This window comes from Pseudochaenichthys georgianus, chromosome 8 (assembly GCF_902827115.2).
Source record: "Pseudochaenichthys georgianus chromosome 8, fPseGeo1.2, whole genome shotgun sequence".
Lineage (NCBI taxonomy): Eukaryota > Metazoa > Chordata > Actinopteri > Perciformes > Channichthyidae > Pseudochaenichthys > Pseudochaenichthys georgianus.
In genome coordinates this window covers 5,199,476-5,220,724 of record NC_047510.2, presented here as the reverse complement: position 1 = coordinate 5,220,724, position 21,249 = coordinate 5,199,476, and the positions used below count along the sequence as shown (strand labels likewise).

The 21,249-nt window shown below is 42.6% G+C and overlaps 1 protein-coding gene across 1 annotated transcript; it reads left to right on the top strand.

The window, feature by feature from the left end:
• The first annotated feature begins 8,409 nt into the window (after positions 1-8,409).
• Positions 8,410-18,676, top strand: LOC117451481 (all-trans-retinol 13,14-reductase-like). The gene is made up of 11 exons (XM_071204160.1): positions 8,410-8,575; positions 10,150-10,332; positions 10,732-10,870; positions 10,956-11,058; positions 11,658-11,853; positions 12,308-12,505; positions 14,365-14,503; positions 14,782-14,891; positions 16,596-16,762; positions 17,550-17,709; positions 17,792-18,676. The coding sequence occupies exons 1-11, from the start codon at positions 8,410-8,412 to the stop codon at positions 17,941-17,943; spliced, it is 1,713 nt and encodes a 570-aa protein (XP_071060261.1). The 3' UTR covers positions 17,944-18,676.
• Positions 18,677-21,249: the final 2,573 nt, after the last annotated feature.

Below are 21,249 nucleotides of genomic sequence, written 5' to 3'. Positions count from 1 at the left end.
TGTGTTTACATAAATTGTGATCAAAACGTTTGAGACCCACTGAGATAACTTAGACTAAAGTGAACTATCTAAACACTCAGAGTCCTTTACCTCACTGAGCTGTAGTTATCAGCCTCTCAGTCAGACTGGAGAGGACTCTCCCTCCACATCATTGAAGAAACATCTTCTTCTTCCGTAAGAGCAGCTAGCACCAGATGCTAATAACAACAGCGCCGGTTCCAGTGCACCCTCCCTTTCTCCCTCGCTCACGCGCACTTTGGCTGTGAGCTGCGGTTGCCAGATAAGCCAACATCCCCCATTTTCATCACTTGCAGCGCCCATCGTACAGGGCAAATGAAAAGTGTAACCGGGGTGAAAAGGGTGTTACATTTACTTAATTATGAATGTTGTTACATCAAGGTCGAAAATTAGGATGAGCCCCAACGGTCAAAACATTTATTTTTTCTCCCAGAGCTGTCAGCGCAGCGCCTCCACAGATCTGGCGCCCTAGGCGAACATTTATAATGCCAGTGCGACGGGCCGGCCCTGGTCTCAGGTTACACTGTAGGAAATGTAGATACAACGCTACATTCCCGCCCCGCCGCAGTCATGCAGCAGGCTACGGAGAGCTGCGAGAAACAGTTCCTCAGGAATCGAAAAGCGGAACCGAAATTCACATTTCTAAATGATACCGTTGGAATCGAAATGTTGGAACCGGTTCTCGGTACCCAACCCTAAGCCCGACTGGCATGTCCATCGAGATGGTGATTAATGCTCGGGGGTGGTCTCTCAGCCTGGCCCGTCTCCATTCGCCCTTGGAGAAGATGTGGTGCTCGAGTCTGATAGGTGCTTGTCTGTTGACACATCCGTGCGACGTCGGGGCGCGGTGTCGGCGATGGCTCCTGTGACGTCGGCCAGGGCGGGCCCCGGCTTGCACCGATGAGACCTGGGAGACCGGCTCCGACCCCATGGCGGCCTGTTGACTGTCGGACGACGGCTGTTGACGCCTCTGTCGTCGGCGGGCCCTATAGCAGCCGATGCACACCTGGTGAGGCTTAGGATTCCACCCGCGAGGCCCCTCCGTGAAGACGTTAAAGACGCTCTTACATTCTGGGCACGAGGCACGTTTAGCCCCGTCCGCAGGGCTCGGGGCGGGGCTCGTCTGTGGAGTCGTCTTCAGGCGCCGGAATGACGACATGGCTGATAGGGAGGACGACGGGAGAGCGTTACGGGCCATCTCTCTGTTCTCGACGAGTGCAATTACGTCATTAACTGGCTTAACCAGGACGTCAGGTGTCCCCAGCGTCTCGCGGCGTATGTCCGACTCATAAATGCCATTGAGCAGAACATCACGGATGATGTGGTCGGTATAGTCCACGTCCTTACCACACTCGCATACCGCATTATATGCACATGTCTCTGCTTTACCCCGCACTCTGGCAGCGAATGCACGGAATGTCTCATCGCGTTCCTGGCGGAGCTGAAGTAGCTCGGTGCGCAGGACGCATGTAGCGACTGGGATGACAGCTAGGGAACGCATGACGGTGATTAGGTCTGGCAAGGGTCCGGAAGCGGCGTCGGGAGCGGCTTTCAATAGGCTGTCTCCAAGTACAGGTCCAGCGCACTGAAACAGCTGGAAGGGGGCCTGGGCATCCCCTATGCCTGAGCCGGCGCGGAACACGTTCCATTCCTCTATCAACTTTGGGCCGATCGAGTCTCGGGCCGTGAGGGGCTGGGGCCTGGGCTGGCGCGGCCATGACAGGCGCTGCGTGCTGGTGGCTAAATCCATGAATCGTCAATATAGCAATGACGAGTGCTTCAGACAAGTCTTGGGATTCGAACTCGCAGCTGGGAACAGGGCATCCAACAATGACCATGGTGTCGTCATGAAGAAACACACTCCTCAATGTCAGTCTTGGTACTTTATTGACAAAGATGACGACACCCTGAAACAGAGCAATGCCGCAGGATAAGCTGACAAAGTATTACATACATGCATGTCATGACCAATACACATATATTAAATTACATATATTAAAGACACACTAAACAGTAGTGGAAACAGTCTTACATGAGTGAGTGGATGAACGTCTCAACTTGAGGCGGAGTGAATGAACAACATGTGAACTAAAATGGCCGCTAGGCACTACCGGGTCAAAGCACGGCATATCCGGGCAGCGACAGCAGTGACGCTGCCCTCTTGTGGCCGGCGATAAACTCTTCACTTATGTATGTAGAATAAGAAATGTGCAGAATATGACAGTTTAATGGTGGAGGTACACACATATTGATAGATGTCTTGTAATGCACTGTTGAGGGACCTGTGACCCAAGTTTTTCATTCATTGCATAACTACACCGTAGTTGTGTGATATGTCAATAAACCTTTAAAATCTTGAAATCTTGAAAGGGATGTACAAAATAGCCATAATATATAGTCTTTAATTAACTATTAGTAGAGAATAACGAGTAATTAATATACTTTATTACTCGTTTCCATTAATGTCAATTGCAGATACATGTTTAGTCTTCTCAAGCACCAACTATCAAATATCTCATTTTACTCAGGTGTAACTAAAGTCTGATTTAAGGGTTGTTTATATTTCACATCATTAATCAGAATCTGCAAAGTAACTCAAATAAGTGTAGTGGAGTACAAATACCAGGTTAACCTCTGAATTGTAGTGGAGTAGAATTACAAAGTATCAATGAGCTGTCATGTGGGTAATATTAATGCTATATATTAATGCTGCGCATTATGGACACCCATTTATTAATTATATGTTTTACATTTGATAACACCAATGTGTTTAATACTGGCAACTTCTAATTGTGGGAAAAACGAAAACGTTCAGTAGAGACGTCCCATAGAACATTTTGCGAAACACAATAGTGTAGTGTGTAGTTCTGGGGGGCGTTCGATTCCAGTTTTGGATAGTCTGGCGTGGTTTCGTTCCATTTCAAACAGCTGTTTGACACTGCGTAACCTTGGCGCACTGCCACTCCAACATCCAATCCCAGACCTTGAAGAGTAATCACGGGGACTGTAGTCCTAAACGATAGCTGGGGATTATGGGTAGTGTAGTGTCTTCGGCCATCCTAAACTCAAAAATGTTGACAATCGCAATGATGCTCGAAATGGCCCTTATAGGCCTACGTCTGTTTCCGGTTATTTTTATTTTGAAATTCAGTTCCTGACGAACACCAAAAAAGACCTAGATTATGGAATTAAACCAATAAATAAAGCAAGGATAATTGTGTGTTATTGGTGAGTAAATAACAGTGTGTTATTTTGAAAAGAATAACAAATTAGAAGGAAAAAAAGATTTTAAAAATACGAGGCTCTGAGCCCCATGTATTTTCCTCACAGACGGCAACACTAAAGGTCTACAATAAAGACCTAAATTAATATTTGGGATGTTCTTGCCTTTAGATTCTCCCAATAAGTCCAAGTACAGAGGGTGACTTTGCTGTGAAAAAACACATTTCCACCAAGAAAACGTTAGCGTTCATGAAGTAATCTTCGTCATAACTAGCAAACTAAACATCATGTACATGTACTGCACAAATAATCAGAAATAAAAACTCATTACTCGCATAAAATGACATCAAAACGCATTTTAATGGCCAAATGAACCTTAAAATAGGCATTTTCCACCGAGAATAACACGAAGGTCGGCCATTGTTGTTGATCACGTGGTCTGGGAGCTGTTGCAGCGTCCATAGCAACCACCTTAGCAACCATGAATGTGTACATATTCATGAAGTAATCTTCGTCATAACTAGCAAACTAAACATCATGTACATGTACTGCACAAATAATCAGAAATAAAAACTCATTACTCGCATAAAATGACATCAAAACACATTTTAATGGCCAAATGAACCTTAAAATAGGCATTTTCCACCGAGAATAACACGAAGGTTGGCCATCGTTGTTGATCACGTGGTCTATGAAGGTCTATGGGACGCCCTGCCCGTAGAAGCCTGACGGTCAAGGGGTCCGCTGTCCGCAATGAAGGTCTATGGGACGCCCTGCCCGTAGAAGCCTGACGGTCAAGGGGTCCGCTGTCCGCAATGAAGGTCTATGGGACGCCCTGCCCGTAGAAGCCTGACGGGCAAGGGGTCCGCTGTGTCCGCAATGAAGGTCTATGGGACGCTCTGCCCGTAGAAAAATGACGGGAAAGGGGTCCGCTGTCCGCAATGGAGGTCTATGGGACGCCCTGCCCGTAGAAGCGTGACGGGCAAGGGGTCCGCAGTCCGCAATGAAGGTCCATGGGACGCCCTGCCCGTAGAAGCCTGACGGGCAAGGGGTCCGCTGTGTCCGCAATGAAGGTCTATGGGACGCCCTGCCCGTAGAAAAATGACGGGAAAGGGGTCCGCTGTGTCCGCAATGAAGGTCTATGGGACGCCCTGCCCGTAGAAAAATGACGGGAAAGGGGTACCCTGTACGTAATATAGCGACGGGGAGGGGCCCTGACTGTCCGTCAATATGTGACGGGATGGGAGTGAGAACGTGTGTGTGTGTGTGTGTGTGTGTGTGTGTGTGTGTGTGTGTGTGTCTAAATAAGGATGTTTCCTGCCATGCAAACTGGTCCTACTTCATACAGAGTAATTAAGCACACACATATATTTAAGCCAATTACTCCAAAATGTTGTGGCAATTTAGCACGCACGACATCCTCTGAACTTCCTCTAACCTCGAAGTCAGCTCACTTAACAGGAATACATGTATTGATAAATTCAGAACGACCATTATCCCATGGCCTCTCTAGGAGTCTTGCAGGATATGAATGATCCAATTAACTAACGTCTACACAGGAGCGCACATACATTTTCCCCTATGCAGCTACGCACCAACACTGTTATCGTTTCTTAGCTAATGCATGCTGGATATGAACCACTCATCAACAAGACTTTAATTGTATTAGGTCTTAGGAAGCCCCTCTCTTGGAGTTCCTCTGACCTCTCACCAATTCAATTAGCATGGGTACATCTGCTGTCAATTTGCAAAGACCATTGATAATAACTAAGTTAATTGATAACTGTGGGTAATGTCCGCAGTGATGACTCTTACATGTCTAATATGTGTAATGTGTACTTGTAAAGCGCTTTGAGCACCTGTAAAAGCGCTCTAATAAAAAATGTAATGCATTATTATTATTATAATTAGCAAAGAGACTCCCATGCCTCTTCTACTGACTTTCTGAAAAATACTCATCCACGGGTAATCTTTTTACTCAAGTCAGAAATCACAGGCTGTACTGCACCATTACCTACTCACAAATAGGGTTGGGTACCGAGAACCGGTTATTTCAAGATTTTTAATTACGTCGCTAAACTCCTTGAAAAGGTCCTCTTCCTTTTCTCCCATGTACACGACAAGGCAGCGGATGGCTATAGTTCTCTGCGTACTTCAATTGTATTGAAAAAAAGAGAAATGACCTAAATGAATATATTCTGAATGGGTGACTGCCAACAACTTGCATTTCAATGACAACTCTAAATAACGATCCTACCTCAAGAAGCATGTCCTTGATCTGCTTCACGAGATTCATTAATAAAAAGCGATATCACAATAGTAACCAAAGTATTTGTACTCTCACAGTAGCCTCTACTACTTTGTATCGTCTCACAGAACTATTCACAGTTCAAAGGCAGCAATTTGCCTATACAGTGCAACTACAAGGCTATCTACTGTATTTGAAAGACACAAGATGACACTCACCTTAAAATGTCCTTTGTATTTCTATTTGTCTTAACTGTGGGAACTTGTCCAGGCATGTTAAGTGAGAGTGGATTTGAAATCCTTAACTCAAGGTGTAGAACAATTAAGTTATCAAGCCAGTTGCATTACTTTCTACAACTTGAATTTAGTTTTAAGTCAATTAACGCAGAAATCAGAGTTCAAATTACACACAATATTAAGTTGATGTGATTACCAACATTATTACGTCAACACAACTTATAAATTAATGTTTGCAATTTAAAATGTTTATCGAAATCAATTAACTCACATTTCTATCTTGCAACCATGCATTTAATTAAGTGGAGGTGAAAGGTCGCCTGAATTCGTTTTTAGAGTCCAGTTGCCTTGTCTCAGTCAATCAGTTCGGCAAACAATGTTGTCTTTTTCGCTTGCCTGCCATGATGGTTCTTCAGGACTGTTTCTTGAGCTCAAATCACACTTTCACAGACCTTGCTGGTGATTTTAAAGTAGATGACAATTTAGGTGTGGCTTTTAAGAGAAAAAGATGCCTGTTTTTTTGTTATTATTGCTATCTGGAAATGTACAACCTAATCCTGGTCCGCCCAGCAGTAGTCAGATCACTACTCCTGCTGATTTTAAATCTAGGTCTGAGTTGGGATTCATCCACTTGAATGTGCGCAGTCTTTTACAGGGATGCAAACTTGTCACCTTTCGGCGAAATTCGCCGTTTTGAATCCAAAATAGGTCATTTGTGTGATTCATGTAGATCTGCAATACAAATATTTATGGGGTATGGGGGGGGGTCTGGGACCCGGAGTAATCTGCGTCCGCGAGCTGTTATGTGCCATCATGACACGCATGGTGTTCTTTTTTTATATATTATAATGAAGCGGGAGCTGTGTGCTCGAGGCTTCCTGCCTGTCGGCTCTGCTCTGCTCAAGGCTCTGCTCAAGGCTCTGCTGCTCCGCGATGAGGGTCTAGCAACTCTACGAAAAGTGGAAAATGCAAGCAGGCGATGGGGGATGGTACGTCAGGGGCATGATGAGTGTGGTGGTCAAAGTGAGGTCAGGTCCTGAAGTGACAGGCCTTGGAGCGCTGGGCATTGCCCTGTACATCGACACCTGTTCCTCCAGTCCACCAGAAGACCGCACAAAGGAAGCTCTGCGGTGTGTGTTTGCTGAGGAGCTGGAGATGTCCAATCTGATCGTCAACTGCCTCTTATATTGCATTCTTGTCGATAAGGAAAAAGACGGTCTGAGGGGCAAAATTGATCAGAGTGAAGGCCAGATGAGCGCCGCCCTCACCAGGCTGAAGAACTCCATGGTGAGTGAGGGGCACATGTCGCCTGAGGCTCTGAAGGCCTGGGTTGAACGGGGCGGCATTCCACATCCAGATGCTGATTCACCTGGTGAGATTGGGAGGGAATCAAACCTGAAACTCCATAGAGACACTCCTCTCAGCTTACCAGAGCGACCTGGACCCGCTGTTCCCTTTATATTTATTTATATAATTTATATAATCTTTGTGAAATCCATTCCACATGTGTAAATTAAGGGTTAAAGTATTTAACGTATGTGTTATTACCTGGTTATTACACTGATTTAAAGGATAAGAAAGAAATAATCAAATCTTGTATATTTATATTTTCCTTGAGAGTGAACACTCGCTTCCCGAAAAGGGGTTCTGAATGACGTTGAAGACCCCTGATTTGTAGAGTAACATGAGTGTGTGTGTGCGTGCATGTGAGTGGTTGAAGAAATGTAGACAAATAAAAACAAACTAGTTTTTAGTTTGACCTCAAACTAAAAAAGTATTTGACTTCCTGTTTGACCCCACATCATGACCAACACACACTCAAAGGTATTGTAGGGTCGGAGAAACGTTGCTGCAAAAATGTAATGGACCAAGCTGGATCAGGATGGAGGCTCTGCTGGTTCTGGTTCCTCCTCTGGTCTCCGACAGATTTCAGCGTCAAAAGTATTACAAAAATACATTGTCAAATGTGTCTAACTTGTTCTTATTATTACCTCAAGTCTATTAAATATTCTAAGTATATGCTACGCTGCATTTCACTGCTCTCAATCTTGGAAAGTGATGAAACCAACAAAATGATGTATATCTGTTTCCTTTAAATTACTTCTGGAAGGCCCAACAGAAAAAGCCGTAAACATTTTAATGTATGTGATCAAAAAGAAAGCCAAGTGGTCCAAACCTCCTCCTCCTCACAGCATCTCTGAAAGCATCTTTGTTCCCAATCATGCCGTGGAACCGGTCTGATTTCAGATATACAGTGAGGATTTTGTAAAAATAATCATCCTAAGGCAGTTTAGGAGGGGCGGCAAATTGGTGGCAAGGGTGTGCTCCAGTCTGTGGTGATGAACAACCAGCCCTCTCCTATCTCTGAGTCTCATGTCCTTGGTGTGGCGAATGTGTTATCTGCTGTGCTCTTTGTGCCGTAGACATTTCCAAAATGTCATGTGTTACATATCCCTGAACTTTAATAAGCGTCTTCCCTCATCATCCTTCTCTCCACCCCTCACTGTAACCCATCTCCTCCCCTGGCTGTAGGAGCTCTTTCTGGGGAAAGCTTGTCGGAGGATATCCTTTCTTAGTCTTTGCTCTCCTACCTCTAATTTGGAATCTTGTATGTTCTTCTTCTGAGTTTTCCTCGTTCCTCTCTTTTCCATCTTCCATCTAGTGAACACACCGCTCCCCTCTGCGATGTGGTGGTGGCTGCTTGGCGTTTCGAGCTGTGTGCTGCTGCTGATGGTGGTCGTCTTCTTCCTGATCACCGGGAGACGCTACAAGGTGTTCAGCGAGAAGTGCCTGAGGCCCCCAGGACCCCTGGTGACTGACAGCAGGCAGAGAGACGACAGGCTGAAGAGAGGTAGGAAAGATGGTTCTGACACGAGTGATAGGCCGACAGAACTCCTGTCTCGAAGAACTTTCTGCACTGAAAAGAACAGCAACGTTGACTTTTATTAAATATATTATGTCAACAGATTTCACATAACTGTATTAGTTTAGTTGAAAGCAATAATATTACGTTTGAATAAAAAATATTAGGTTCAACTGATTCTAAATACAGTTCTGTGACATCTGTTGACATAATACATCAGATTAAAGACACTGTTTCAGTTCTTTCCTTCATCACCCCACAAAGGAACCTTCCGGTTGTCCTCGGGTCCAATTCGACCAGTTTCCAAATTGGTACATGTTGGGATAAGGGGTATTTCCATCTAACTTCCACACAAATAACATGGTTTCAAACTCTATGCAGTCTCACTTTCACTACTTTCATTCAATTAGGGTTGTTTTATTTAAACGTGTAGCATCCCCGGTCTTGCCGTGTGAATTATGTAAATGATTCATATATGTATTTATATGTATTCCAGGGGTTGTCGGTCGGTAGGGCTGGTGGAAGGAATATTGTCGGGAGAAGGGAAACACAGTGGCTTGCAGAGAAGTCAAATTAGATGAAAATCAACGCAACATTAGAAAGTAGATCTCTACTCGAGGGATGTTGATCAGTCCGTCCGTTTAGTCGAGACTGAAATATCTCAACAGCCATGCCATGCATCTCATTTTCATTCAACCTTCATGTGCTGTCCGTGAACAGAGGCAGAGGTGGAAGAATTATTCAGATGCTTGAGTAAATACATTATTCTCAAAATACTTCATTACAATTAAAGTCATGAACTCAAAATCTTACTTAAGTAAAAGTACAAAAGCATTATCAGCTAAATGTACTTGGAGTACAAAAAGTAATCATTAGGCAGAAAAACTGCCTTTATATGTGTATTTAATTACATTTTAAATATGGGACATTTCTAAATAACGCTGTGGCGCCAAGTGGCATTTTACTGTTGAAGAAAAACAAAATTCCGTTTGGCTTTCTTTGTAAAATGTTTAAATAATTTGACACTTTGGTGACTTAAAGAGTTAGTCCACTCGTTGAATTTGGAGATATATTTTTAAAAGTAGCTAAAGCTGTTTAATAAATGTTCTGGAGAAAAATGACAAGATATCGCTTTTAAATGTAGTGAAGTATAAAGTAGCATAACATGGAAATACTAAGTAAAGTACCTGTAAAAGTACTCTGCCAAGAGGATGCATGTGAGTGACTTTTGTAATGATTGTCATTAATGCTACTAGATATTCATGGTCCCCAGAGGATAATTTCCCTCTGGTACTATTAGCAGGTCACTTATCAAATGAAGTAACTTGGCACTCCAGTTTGTCCGTATGTTGTTGACTTTACATATAGCGCCGGCAGGACATGGCTTACGTTTAGACAGAGCCTTTCATCCGCAGTACGGACGACTCACTTCAGTTCAGAAGCAGTGTTCAACCCGCCCTTTAGAGACATGGGTATGTTAATCCTTATGTTCAGGACGTCAAGAAAGGGTTCTTGAGGCCAACCTCTCTGCCAGACTGATGTTAAAATGTGCTGCCCTGCAGGGTTTCGCGTGGACCGAGTACCCCCCGCTCTGGATGCGGTGGTGATTGGCAGCGGTGTGGGAGGTTTGACAGCAGCAGCGGTTCTGTCTAAAGCCGGAAAGAGGGTCCTGGTTCTGGAGCAACATGATCAGGCTGGAGGCTGCACACACACCTTTCAGAATAAGGGATTTGAGTTTGATGTGGGTAAGAAGACGAAGAACACCGACACACACACATCAGCACACGTGAAAATGTCTTTCCTGTAATTGCAATGTAGCTTTGAAAAAAGAATTCAGCTAAATAAAAAGTGATTGATGATAAGGATAAGATGGGGATTGACCGACATACAGGATATGGCAGTCCTTCTCCACCCTGTGCTCCAGTCACGACAGCAGTTTTGACTGATTACTTTGCTATATTTTAGTTTATTTAGACATTAGCATATTGTATCCGTCTTTGCACCTGCTGTGCTCCATGAAATGCTTTAAGCAAACTTCACTTCCGATTGCCACAAAACAGTCTTGTCCTGTTTCCTGTGTATGTTTTACGTTTTGAATCACTATATAAATGAAGGTGATTTAACCCCGCTGCCACCGCCACCAGGTATCCACTACCTGGGCCAGCTCCACGAGGGCAGCCTGCTGAGGGTGGCTCTGGATCAGATCACAGAGGGACAGTTGCAGTTCACAAAGCTGGAGCAGCACTTTGACACACTGATCCTGGGTCAGAACGACCAGCGCAGGTATGGCAAATGAACACATAATGATTAGGTTGCAGTTCATTTACTCCGGTCTTTCAATGTTTCTTCTTTATGTTGTCATTCTCAGGGAGTACCATATCCATTCGGGGAAGACTGAGATGGCAGAAAGCCTGAAGAAGCAGTTCCCCGGAGAGGAGGAGGCCATTGATGAGTTCATGAGATTGATGAAGGTAAATAGGGTGGGAGGACGGACGGGAATGATTATCAGAGTATAATTAACAAACACGGATGTGACACAAGGCTCAAGCTTGAGTCAGATACTTTTATGATTTGTTATGCTACCCCTTGTGTGCACATACAAAATAATACCCGCTCTGGTACAGTGAAATGTTGATTTTAATTAAATGTCAACAGCTTTTTCATCACTTTATTAGGTTAGTTGAAAGCAATAATATTAAGTTTAAATAACAAATATTAGGTTCAACTTCATATTATTGCTTTCAACTAACCTAATACAGTTATGTGAAATGTGTTGACATAATCCATTTAATTAAAGCCAACGTTTCAGTTGTTTCAGTATACCTATAATCACTGAATAAGAATTTAACTCACGTTCTTTTTTACATTTCCCTTTATACTGTTAATACATGTTTATACTTTATATATTCCTATTTTTCTCCGTGTTTCTGTCTTATTCTGTTGCTGCTATGAAAACTGAAATAAAGCTCCATCTCATCTTATCTTAAAATGTTTTCAGAAAACTCGTGGACCTTGTGATCTACACGTGTATTGATGATTATAATGAACCTCGTATGTCTCCCTCCTGCAGCTTGCTTCACGGCGGACGCCACTTATCGCCACCTTGAAGATCATACCTTATTGGCTTGCGAACTTCCTGGTTCGAACCGGCCTGTTGGATCGCATATCTTCCGTGTTCAGCCTGGCAACGACCAGCCATTCAGAAATGATGTCCCGTCTCACACAGAACAAGGACCTGCAGGCACTGTCTGCGTACCTCTTCTATGGTGATGGAAACACTCATATTCAGGGGGGTCAAACATAAGGCCCGCGGGATGACTTTGCAAAGTGTCGAAATTACAGAGAAGACTGATTTTTCACAACTTGTATGTATTTTGTATGTATACATTTTCAAGGAGGGGGGTAGATTAACCTTCTTCCTGAATAGCTCCCACTTTAGTTTGTATGGTGGTGTGTCATGAATACTACACGGATGTGGAAATTAATGTAACATCATTTCTAGACCATAAAGTAAAATAACTATATTGTTTAGTTCCATATACCGGTGACTAAATGTTTTTGTAGATACACTGTGATCTGTAAGTAATGTACATTATAAACTGAGGCATAGAGTGGTTTAAATGGCCCTTATTTTCTACATTTGTACCGGTCCGGGCCATAGAGATCAAAGGTGGCTGTACGGTGCTCTCCTCTTCATTGGTCTATTTCATATCCTTTCAGGTGTCCCTCCTAAAGACTCCAGCTTTCTGATCAATGCTCTCCTTCTTCAGCACTACAAGCGTGGTGCGTACTACCCACGGGGGGGCGCCAGTGAGTTTGCCTTCCACATCATCAATGTCATTGAGAAGGCGGGCGGTGCTGTTCTCGTCCGGGCTCCGGTACAACGCGTCCTGCTCGACCGGCAGAACAAGGCCTATGGTGAGAAAAGAGTTGGAGACGAGTTCTGGAATGCAGTTGCTTTTTTTAATGAGAGCGGGCTAAGGTTGATCTGTTCATGGAGTTCATGAGACATTCCTTCACACTTTTATTAGTCACCTAACAGAGCTGTCTTTTTGTGCTCCAAGCGCTCCAAGCCACAACAGAGATTGGAAGTCGGTTGCATGACTTCCCGCTTTGTTAACCGCTTTTCAAAACACTCTAGAAATTGTTACTAGGCTTGAACTAAAACAAAAATGAGGCACCAGTTTCCAAGCATGTTTAGGAGTTGGGTGAACATCTGCATTTTTAGGAGTTGGGTGAACATCTGCATTTTTAGGAGCTGGTTAGATTGACCAATATTGTCATCATCTTGGTGTGTTACCAGTTTCCTTTATTTTCTCCTTTTCTTTTCTGCATGTACTTCCTGTCTTTGTAATTGTTGATTGTGTGATCTCCAGCTTTGTTAAAGGTGGGATATGTCATTTTGGAGAAACCTCTAGTGCGTTAGAATTTGAAAGTACACAACCGGAACAAATCTGCCTCTTCCTTCAGACTTCCAATCTTCCAAATGACACAAATTATATTGGAGAAAGTGTTTGGAAATACACTTTAATGTTATTTAGTAAAAACATTTTGTATAAGTGTATTATTTCTTGTTTAGTTGTAATATAATATTACAATATTTATACTAAAAACAGACAATCCCAAGTTTAGCATAAGAAAACATAAGAAAAAAAGAGGGGGGGGCTTTATGTTGACTCATTCAGATTCAACTAAGCTAAATCTATGTTTATGGGCAAAATCTTCTCACAAGTCTTTGGAAGTGAAAGATCATGTTTAATATACAGTACCAACCCAGAGAGGACCTAAACAAATTAGACATTAAAGAGCCCCTCCTCCAACACACACGAACGCGCACATGACCAATGAGGGCACGAGATCAGTCTGTGCACAGATGGAAGGCTGACAGGCAGGTAGGCCATCCAGTTACTTTAGCCGGGCCGGCTCAGATGATTGGTCGTGCTTTTTACAGTACTACGGCTTCCACAGATGACTTTTTTTAATGTATTTATTGTCAAAGCATTTAATATAATTGCCATCGGGACGTTAAGAGCATTCCATGGAATATAACAACAAGTGTTTCTGAAATCAATTACATATACCCCTTTAATGTTATAAGTACTGTTCCTATATGTTTAAGTGTTGATCATTTTGTTTGGTACTGTACTTTCTGCACTTCTTTTGTTTGTGTTTTAACATTTCGCCACATGCTTGCTTTTTAGTTTTAAGTTATTGTAACCAGTTTTTTGATAAAAGTGATTTTGTGTTTTTAATTCAATCGCCTCCCTACCTACACTCTCCTTTCAGCAACGTTTTAGGGATTTAGGCTCAGTCAGCTCGGGGACTGTTTGGTTACTTTAGTTTGGTAAATGAAATAAATGTTTGAACTTTGTATAGTTCACTGTAGTTGCTGTCTAAGTCTTGCTTGGCACATTTGTACTTTGAGAGAAATGAACACGCACTGATGTTATTTGTTGATTAATTTGATAAAGCTCAATTTTAGTTACTCACACCTGAACCATGGTTCAGGTGCTTATAAGTCCGGACCTGAATGAATGGATGAGGGATGAACCTGATGTGAGTCCAGGTAGAGATGTGTGTGTGTGTGGCACGCACTGCTTTTTTTCTCCGCATATTTTCTCTGTGTGTGTGTGTGTGGTGTGTGTGTGTGTGGTGGTGTGTGTGCGTGCGTGCGTGCGTGTGTGTGTGTGTGTGTGCGTGCGCGTGTGTGTGTGTGTGCGCGTGCGTGCGTGTGTGTGTGTGTGTGTGTGTGTGTGTGTGTGTGTGTGTGTGTGTAGAGATCCAGTCACTGTTGGGTTTGGTGCGCCATGGCATGGGTTGCTTCTTGGTCTTTGTTGGTCTGGATGGAACCAAAGAGGAGCTGGGCATCGTTTCCACCAACTTCTGGATGTATAAAGACAATGACTTGGACTCACTGTAGGTTTCTATATAAAGAGGAATATCATAATGCGTTGTTCACATTTCTCGTTTTTCACAACCTATGTTGTTTTAACTTTGTGTGTGTGTGTGTGTGTGTGTGTGTGTGTGTGTGTGTGTGTGTGTGTGTGTGTGTGTGTGTGTGTGTGTGTGTGTGTGTGTGTGTGTGTGTGTGTGTGTGTGTGTGTGTGTGTGTGTGTGTGTGTGTGTGTGTGTGTGTGTGTGTGTGTGTGTGTGTGTGTGTGTGTGTGTGTGTGTGTGTGTGTCTCTGTGTGAAGTATGGAGAAATACTCTTCCCTGAGCAGAGAGCAGGTGTTGGGGAACATTCCCATGATGTTCATCACCTTCCCATCTGCTAAAGATCCTACAGCCAAATTCAGACACCCAGGTAACACACTCACAGGTGTATACTTGCTTGGTAGATGGCAAAGCACATAATTCAGTAACCTATTCTGCTTGTTGGGGTCCTCCCTTTCCTGTAGTGCGTATAGTTTGTGTGCATGTACATGTATGCGCTGTAAACGGTCTGCAAAAGCTACAATACCTGTGTTTCCAGAGGGAGTTTCTCACCCACACACTCTGCCGCCCCCGAATGAAACGCTTCCATTGGACTCCATTGTTTACTTCTGTAACATAGTGACATCACTATGTAACACTCTTGCTTCTATCTGGTGCCTTGCGCTCCAACACATTGTACGTGATAGGCTAAGGGGAGGGATATCTCTATGCAGTTGACCAATCACATCAGAGCCAACCAATCAGAGCAGAGTGGGCTCTGGTTTCAGACAGAGGGTGAAACGAGGTGCTGCAGCACAGGCAGTACGAGACAAATAAAGAGCTTTGTGAACATTAAAGCACACAGTTGAACAGAATACAAATATGAACCTGAACATGAGCAGAATATTTCCTCTTTTATCATGCCATGCCGAGATGTTGCTTATCTGCAGATCTGCTAACTGCCTCCAGTTGGAATACTTACTGTATAATCTACCATTCAAAAATGGCATAGAGTTCACAACGATAGCTTAAAATGTTGTCCTTTTTTTAACAACAATGAGTTTTTGAACTAACAAACAAATAATCCTAACAGGCAATTCATTTCCCGCCTGCAACTGATTTTTAGATTTGAACCTATTTAAGGGGACATATGCTATTTCAGGTTTGGACGAGAACCTGTTTACATGCTTTAATTATCGAAAAAAAACTTTATTTTCCTTTTTTTTGTAGAAAGTAAGTTTGTCTGAAATGCTCTAGTTTAGAACATCTGTTTAAGCCTCAAGGCCCTGACACACCAACCCGATTTTGGGAGTCAGAGGCCGTCAGAGGCTGTCGGGCATTCGCGGCGCCGTAGTCAGGTTGGTGTGTCCCGCACCGTCGACCGTGACACGCCTTATTTGGACTGCCAGACCCGATGCATGGCCGATTCAACATGTTGAATCGGCCATGCATCGGGTCTGGCAGTCGGACCAAATAATCACTCTGATTGGCTGTTCAGCTAGCAAATCAGTGCATGAGAAGCGAAGCGGAAGGGAGGGACGTAACAAACGATTTAAGAAGGCACACACAGACTGCTATTCATTTTCATCTCATCATGGCGATCTGGAATGATGCAAACGAAGACCTGCTCATCACCTTGATCCAGGAGAGGCCAGCTCTGTATGATATTACGGAGAAAAGATACTCTTCTTCTTCTTCTCTGTCTTCCGGTTGTTGCCTCTTTTGAATGACGAATACACACTACCGCCGCCTGCTGGTAAGGAGAGTTATTGCCACTCACGCACTGAAGTCGGTGCGGTGTGTTCCCGTGCGACACATGGCCAAAACGCAGGAGAACACGGCCAGGCAACAGCCGACTTCAGCGTCGGCTAGTCCTCTGGTGACTGCTTGGTGTGTCAGGGCCTTCACTCCTCACTCGGCTCTGATAGGCTTGTGAGTAATTCTAACCCATTTAAAAGACCAAACCACCACCGAGCAGCTTATCCTCCTGGATGGTTGTACTATACACCCAAATCCTTTCTCCTCTTAATGTTATGCACTCTTAACTAAAACATTGGTATCACTCTCTTTTTATCCCCCTTCTTTATCTCTGGAGGTAAGTCCTGTATGACGTTGCTAACCATGGCTCGCTATGAGTGGTTCGAGGAATGGGAGGGGACAAAGCTTGGCAAGCGGGGACAGGACTACCTGGATATGAAGAACAGCATGTCCCAAGAGATGCTAGAGTGGGCACTACAAATCTTCCCTCAGCTGCGAGACAAGGTAACATTTTACAAAGACAAGGTCCACACACTACTTCTTCTATTGGGGTTTAGACTATATCCTGCAACCGTTCTCAGCTATTTCACTTAGGTGTCACTCAGAGGTGGGAAGTACCTACGTACATTTACTCAAGTACTGTACTAAAGTACCATTTTGAGATACTTGTACTTTACTTGAGTATTTCCATGTTATGCTACTTATATTCCACTACAATTCAGAGGTAAATTATGTTATCTTACTCCGCTACATTTATTTATACCTTTAGTTACTTTACAGATGTGGATGAATGATGTGAAATCTAACCAAGTGTTGAATCAGACTTTAGTTCCACCTGGAGTAAATCCACCAGCTACCCTGCAGTCTACAAAGTACTTCAGACTAGCTGCACCTTTACCAGCTTTGAGAACACTTTCATGATCAGTCATTATAAAACATATTCATATTATTCTGAAATGGACCAATCTGCACAACGACTACTTTTGGTACTTTAAGTATATTTGGATGCTGATACTGTACTTTTGTGCTTTAGTAGAGTTACATTTTGAATGCAGGGCTTTTACTTGTAACAGAGTATTCCCACACTCTGGTACTTCTACCTTGACTCAAGTAAAATATCTGAGTACTTCTCTCAGCTCTGGTGTCGCTATTATATTTGAAGGTAGTGGGTTACACTCATATGTAAGTATTTCATCACAGTATCGAACACAAATACCTTTTCCTTTACTGATTCCAAAACAAAAGCCAATATTACCTGAATTCTACAAATTGCATGTGTGTTTATGCTCAGGTGGTGATGGTGGATGCGGCCACCCCTCTAACTAATGTACACTATCTGGGCGCTCCAAGAGGTGAGATGTACGGTGCTGAACACAACTTGGAGCGCTTCAGCCCAGACACGGTTGCGAGAACACGCCCGCAGACACCGATCGATGGACTTTACCTGACAGGTGACCAAGCTGCCAGAATGTGGTCTGGATTCTGAAGAGACTGAACCCCCTGCTTAATGTTTCCGTGTGTTTGTTGGTGCAGGTCAGGACGTATTCTGTAACGGCATGGCTGGGGCTCTGCATGGAGGACTGCTCTGCGCCTCGGCCGTCCTCAACCAGATCCTCTACATTGACCTTCTAGCCCTGAAGAACCGCATCAAAAACAAACAGAAGAATCAGAAGAAGAACTGGTAGTGACAGGTTGTCAAATAGCGTACTCTACGCTTTTACACGTACTTTAGGCTACTTACAAACACCTTAGCATTACCAATGGACTCTTTTCCACAGTTTCTGTTGTGAAACTTAAGGATCGCTTGTGTAATTTTCCGTATTACGCTGCATCCTCATGTCCGTACCATTCTTTTATTAGCAAATACCAGCAACCCAACAATAATTTGTGCTACTCAGGATTATAGGAATCAAACATTCAGTAATAAAAGGTAGCAGGCAGAACGTTGCCTGGATATATTACAATTCAAAAGGACTGACATAGGACATATATATATATATATATATATATATACTATACTGTATACACATACATAATCAAACATCGACACATATATACTGGACATTTACACACATTAAGATGTATAAATAAAAGGCACAACAATCAATATTTAAAAAAATAACAGTCACTTATAAACAGATGAAGATAAATATGTTACAGTAAAAAAAAAATGTACAGTAGTGCAAATCATTGTCAATAGCAGCGTAGTAATAAAAAAGTGTCTGGTGCTAGATAATGGGTGTGTGTTTGTGTGTGTGTCATGGCCAATATCTGAGTATTGTGTAAGTTACGGTGCTTATTAAGCATTTTACAACTTATGCCATAACTTGCCAAAGTGCAAATATGTTTTGAACACTATATCAAATCAAAAGGTGGAATATGAACATTACGTTTATTAATATAAAATGATCAAATAATGCCAGCAGTAGTGTTTGATGAGTTGTATGGTATTTCTTTAACTCTTTTTTGTTTTAATGGGGAAGTACACATTGATAGATGTGTATTCCTTACAAGTTATGCATATATTTCATAAAAATGTAATTATTTAGAATATTTTCATCTTTCTTTTTTTTTCAATTCTAACCTTGGTGATGAAGAATATATTTTTCGCTGTTGTTCATGTTCACCAAGCCCGCAAAAAACCACACCATAAGAGCACATGAGGTAACGTAGCAAATCGAGGTGCTTATGGTATAGTCCGGAAAATTGTAGTTTTCTGACAGCAAATGCACATCATTAACTGGACCATCAGAATGACGTCCGATGCAGTCGGATTCTCTAAACACCGCAGTTTTCTTTTTCTAAATCTGATGAATTCTCCTATCATCGTTCTCTACGCGGTGACGTTTCTCAAAGCGGTTAAGGAATAGTGGTGAGAAAATGATAGGACCTGATTTATGACAATACGACTGCAACCCAGGTATTATCACAACATTGCGTTCCTTTTACCACATTTGCTGGTACTTACTTTGCAGGATAAAGTTAGATGAAATGCATGGTATTTGTATCTTTCCAGTGACTGAAGAAAAGGATGAAGAGAGAGGAGACAGAGGCGAGAGAGGAACTCAATGAAGACAGAAGACATGTAGGAAGTAAAGAAAGTGCAACTGACTGAATTGAATGAAAACATGAAGGATGAAAAGAAAGAAACTGATTTGGCCCCGAGTCAGAGGGAACGTGGTATGGTCTATAGCGAATAGTTTAATATTCATAATGTAAAAACAAAAGGTTGGAACCAGATATAATTTAGTTGACAGATATTTTAATACAGGGACTAACTCTACACATCCGTGTCCATCTGCACCCCGGCGCCGGACAAACTGGCAGCCTGCTCGCTCAGACATCTCTCTGTGTTTGTATGTATCTCTGTATGTATTCAGACCAATGTGTACAGGTCCTGTCCTGGGCATGTGTGTGTATTGTAGGCTACTGTGTGTTTCAACTGAGTGAACGCCTGGATTTCACCTTGGGCATAAAATAAAGCTTCATCTTCTTCTAATTCACTACCTCTTTTCGCTTTTAAATACTCTTGTAATAATCTTTGATAATAAACCTACAGAACTTATTACATTCTCATTAGCCTCAGCTTTATTTTGGCAGTTCCATTATTGCTAATGAATGTTAGCATGACCTTAACAAAACTGATGAACATTTTAAGATGCAGATAATATTTACCAACAGTCATTATATAGAATTGTCTTTAGAATAGTGTATAAAGTGTCAGCTCCTTGTGTCAGACTACATGTGTTCTTATAGTGTCTAATCCTATAGTTCTTTAACCTGTTCTACAACGCATTACTGCACAGAAACTCACTCATAACACCCTTATTACTTATCGTAGCTGCACGTCCAACCCATCGATTCACATCGTGAGAAGACACAGAATCGATCGGTACCTACATTATCACTCCATGATAAGAACTCGGGAAGATATTAACAAGAACAGACATCAAAACACATTGTGCTAGGTAGCTAAAACGGCAAAATGGCTCACCTTTGTCTTTGTCTGGTCAAAAGTGGTCTTCAATGGCATTAAAACGATAAAAACGCTGGTGAAGGTTAATCCATAGGTTAATCCAATGTGTCTGTGTCCCTTTGAAATTATTTCTGATAATCCATAAGAAATAAACCTGCTTTTCCGTTTCCAGATGTCAGAGCGAGAGATTGGTTCGCTCTCATGAAAAACTGTGCGCATAGCTCTCTTTTCTCAATGGTAAGGTGTGTGTGTATGTGGAAATACCCCTTCGATTGTATTGGCTCTGCTCTAACGGTCAAAAAGAGATGTCAATCACCAAAATTGACCAATGGGTTCCAGAGAAACGGTAACAACGGCCATTTCCACCCAAATCACTTCAAAGGTGGAGTTTTCTTTGCTAAACCAAAAAGGTCAAATGTCACTTGTTTTGCATCAATCTTGATACAGGGTACTTATTATATGTTGTAATTTGGATTCCTAAAGCTTTTAGTCTACCTTACCATCATCAAGGGTAAAAGAAGAAGTCAAAAATAATTTGTCATTTTCGAGCCTGAGACCTGAAAAACAGGTTTAGTGCTTAACAGGTTAAGCTCAAAATGTTTGCCAATTGTTTATTATTAGTTTAGATAGACCGCTCGTCAATCCCCAACTGTGTTACGATTAAGATTTGTCACTTTGTGTTAATATTAGGGCTGTCAAGTTAACGTGTTAATAACGTATTAATAAAGCGCTAATAATGCGTTAATAACGCGTCAACGGAAAAAAAATGCCACTAACTATTTTAACGCGATTAACGCATGTGCATTTTTTGTCCTCGGCCGCCCAGTAGTTTCAGAGCGCATCGAGTTTAAAATACCATCTATATAATCCAAGCACACTGCTGATGCCGACAGCCCCGCTCCTGCCGCCCGCTTGCGGCAGACCACACTTGAAAGTGCGAGGGGGAGACGCCTGGACACGTCTACGAGCAGCACACTTTCAACAAAGATCGCTAAATGGGTGGCTACAGCTTTAT

Coding starts and splice junctions, on each gene's coding strand:
- LOC117451481 (XM_071204160.1), top strand. CDS start 8,410: ATGTGGTGGTGGCTGCTTGGCGTTTCGAGCTGTGTGCTGCTGCTGATG. Junction 10,871..10,955: donor GGTCAGAACGACCAGCGCAG/GTATGGCAAATG, acceptor TGTCATTCTCAG/GGAGTACCATATCCATTCGG. Junction 14,892..16,595: donor AGCCAAATTCAGACACCCAG/GTAACACACTCA, acceptor TTATCTCTGGAG/GTAAGTCCTGTATGACGTTG.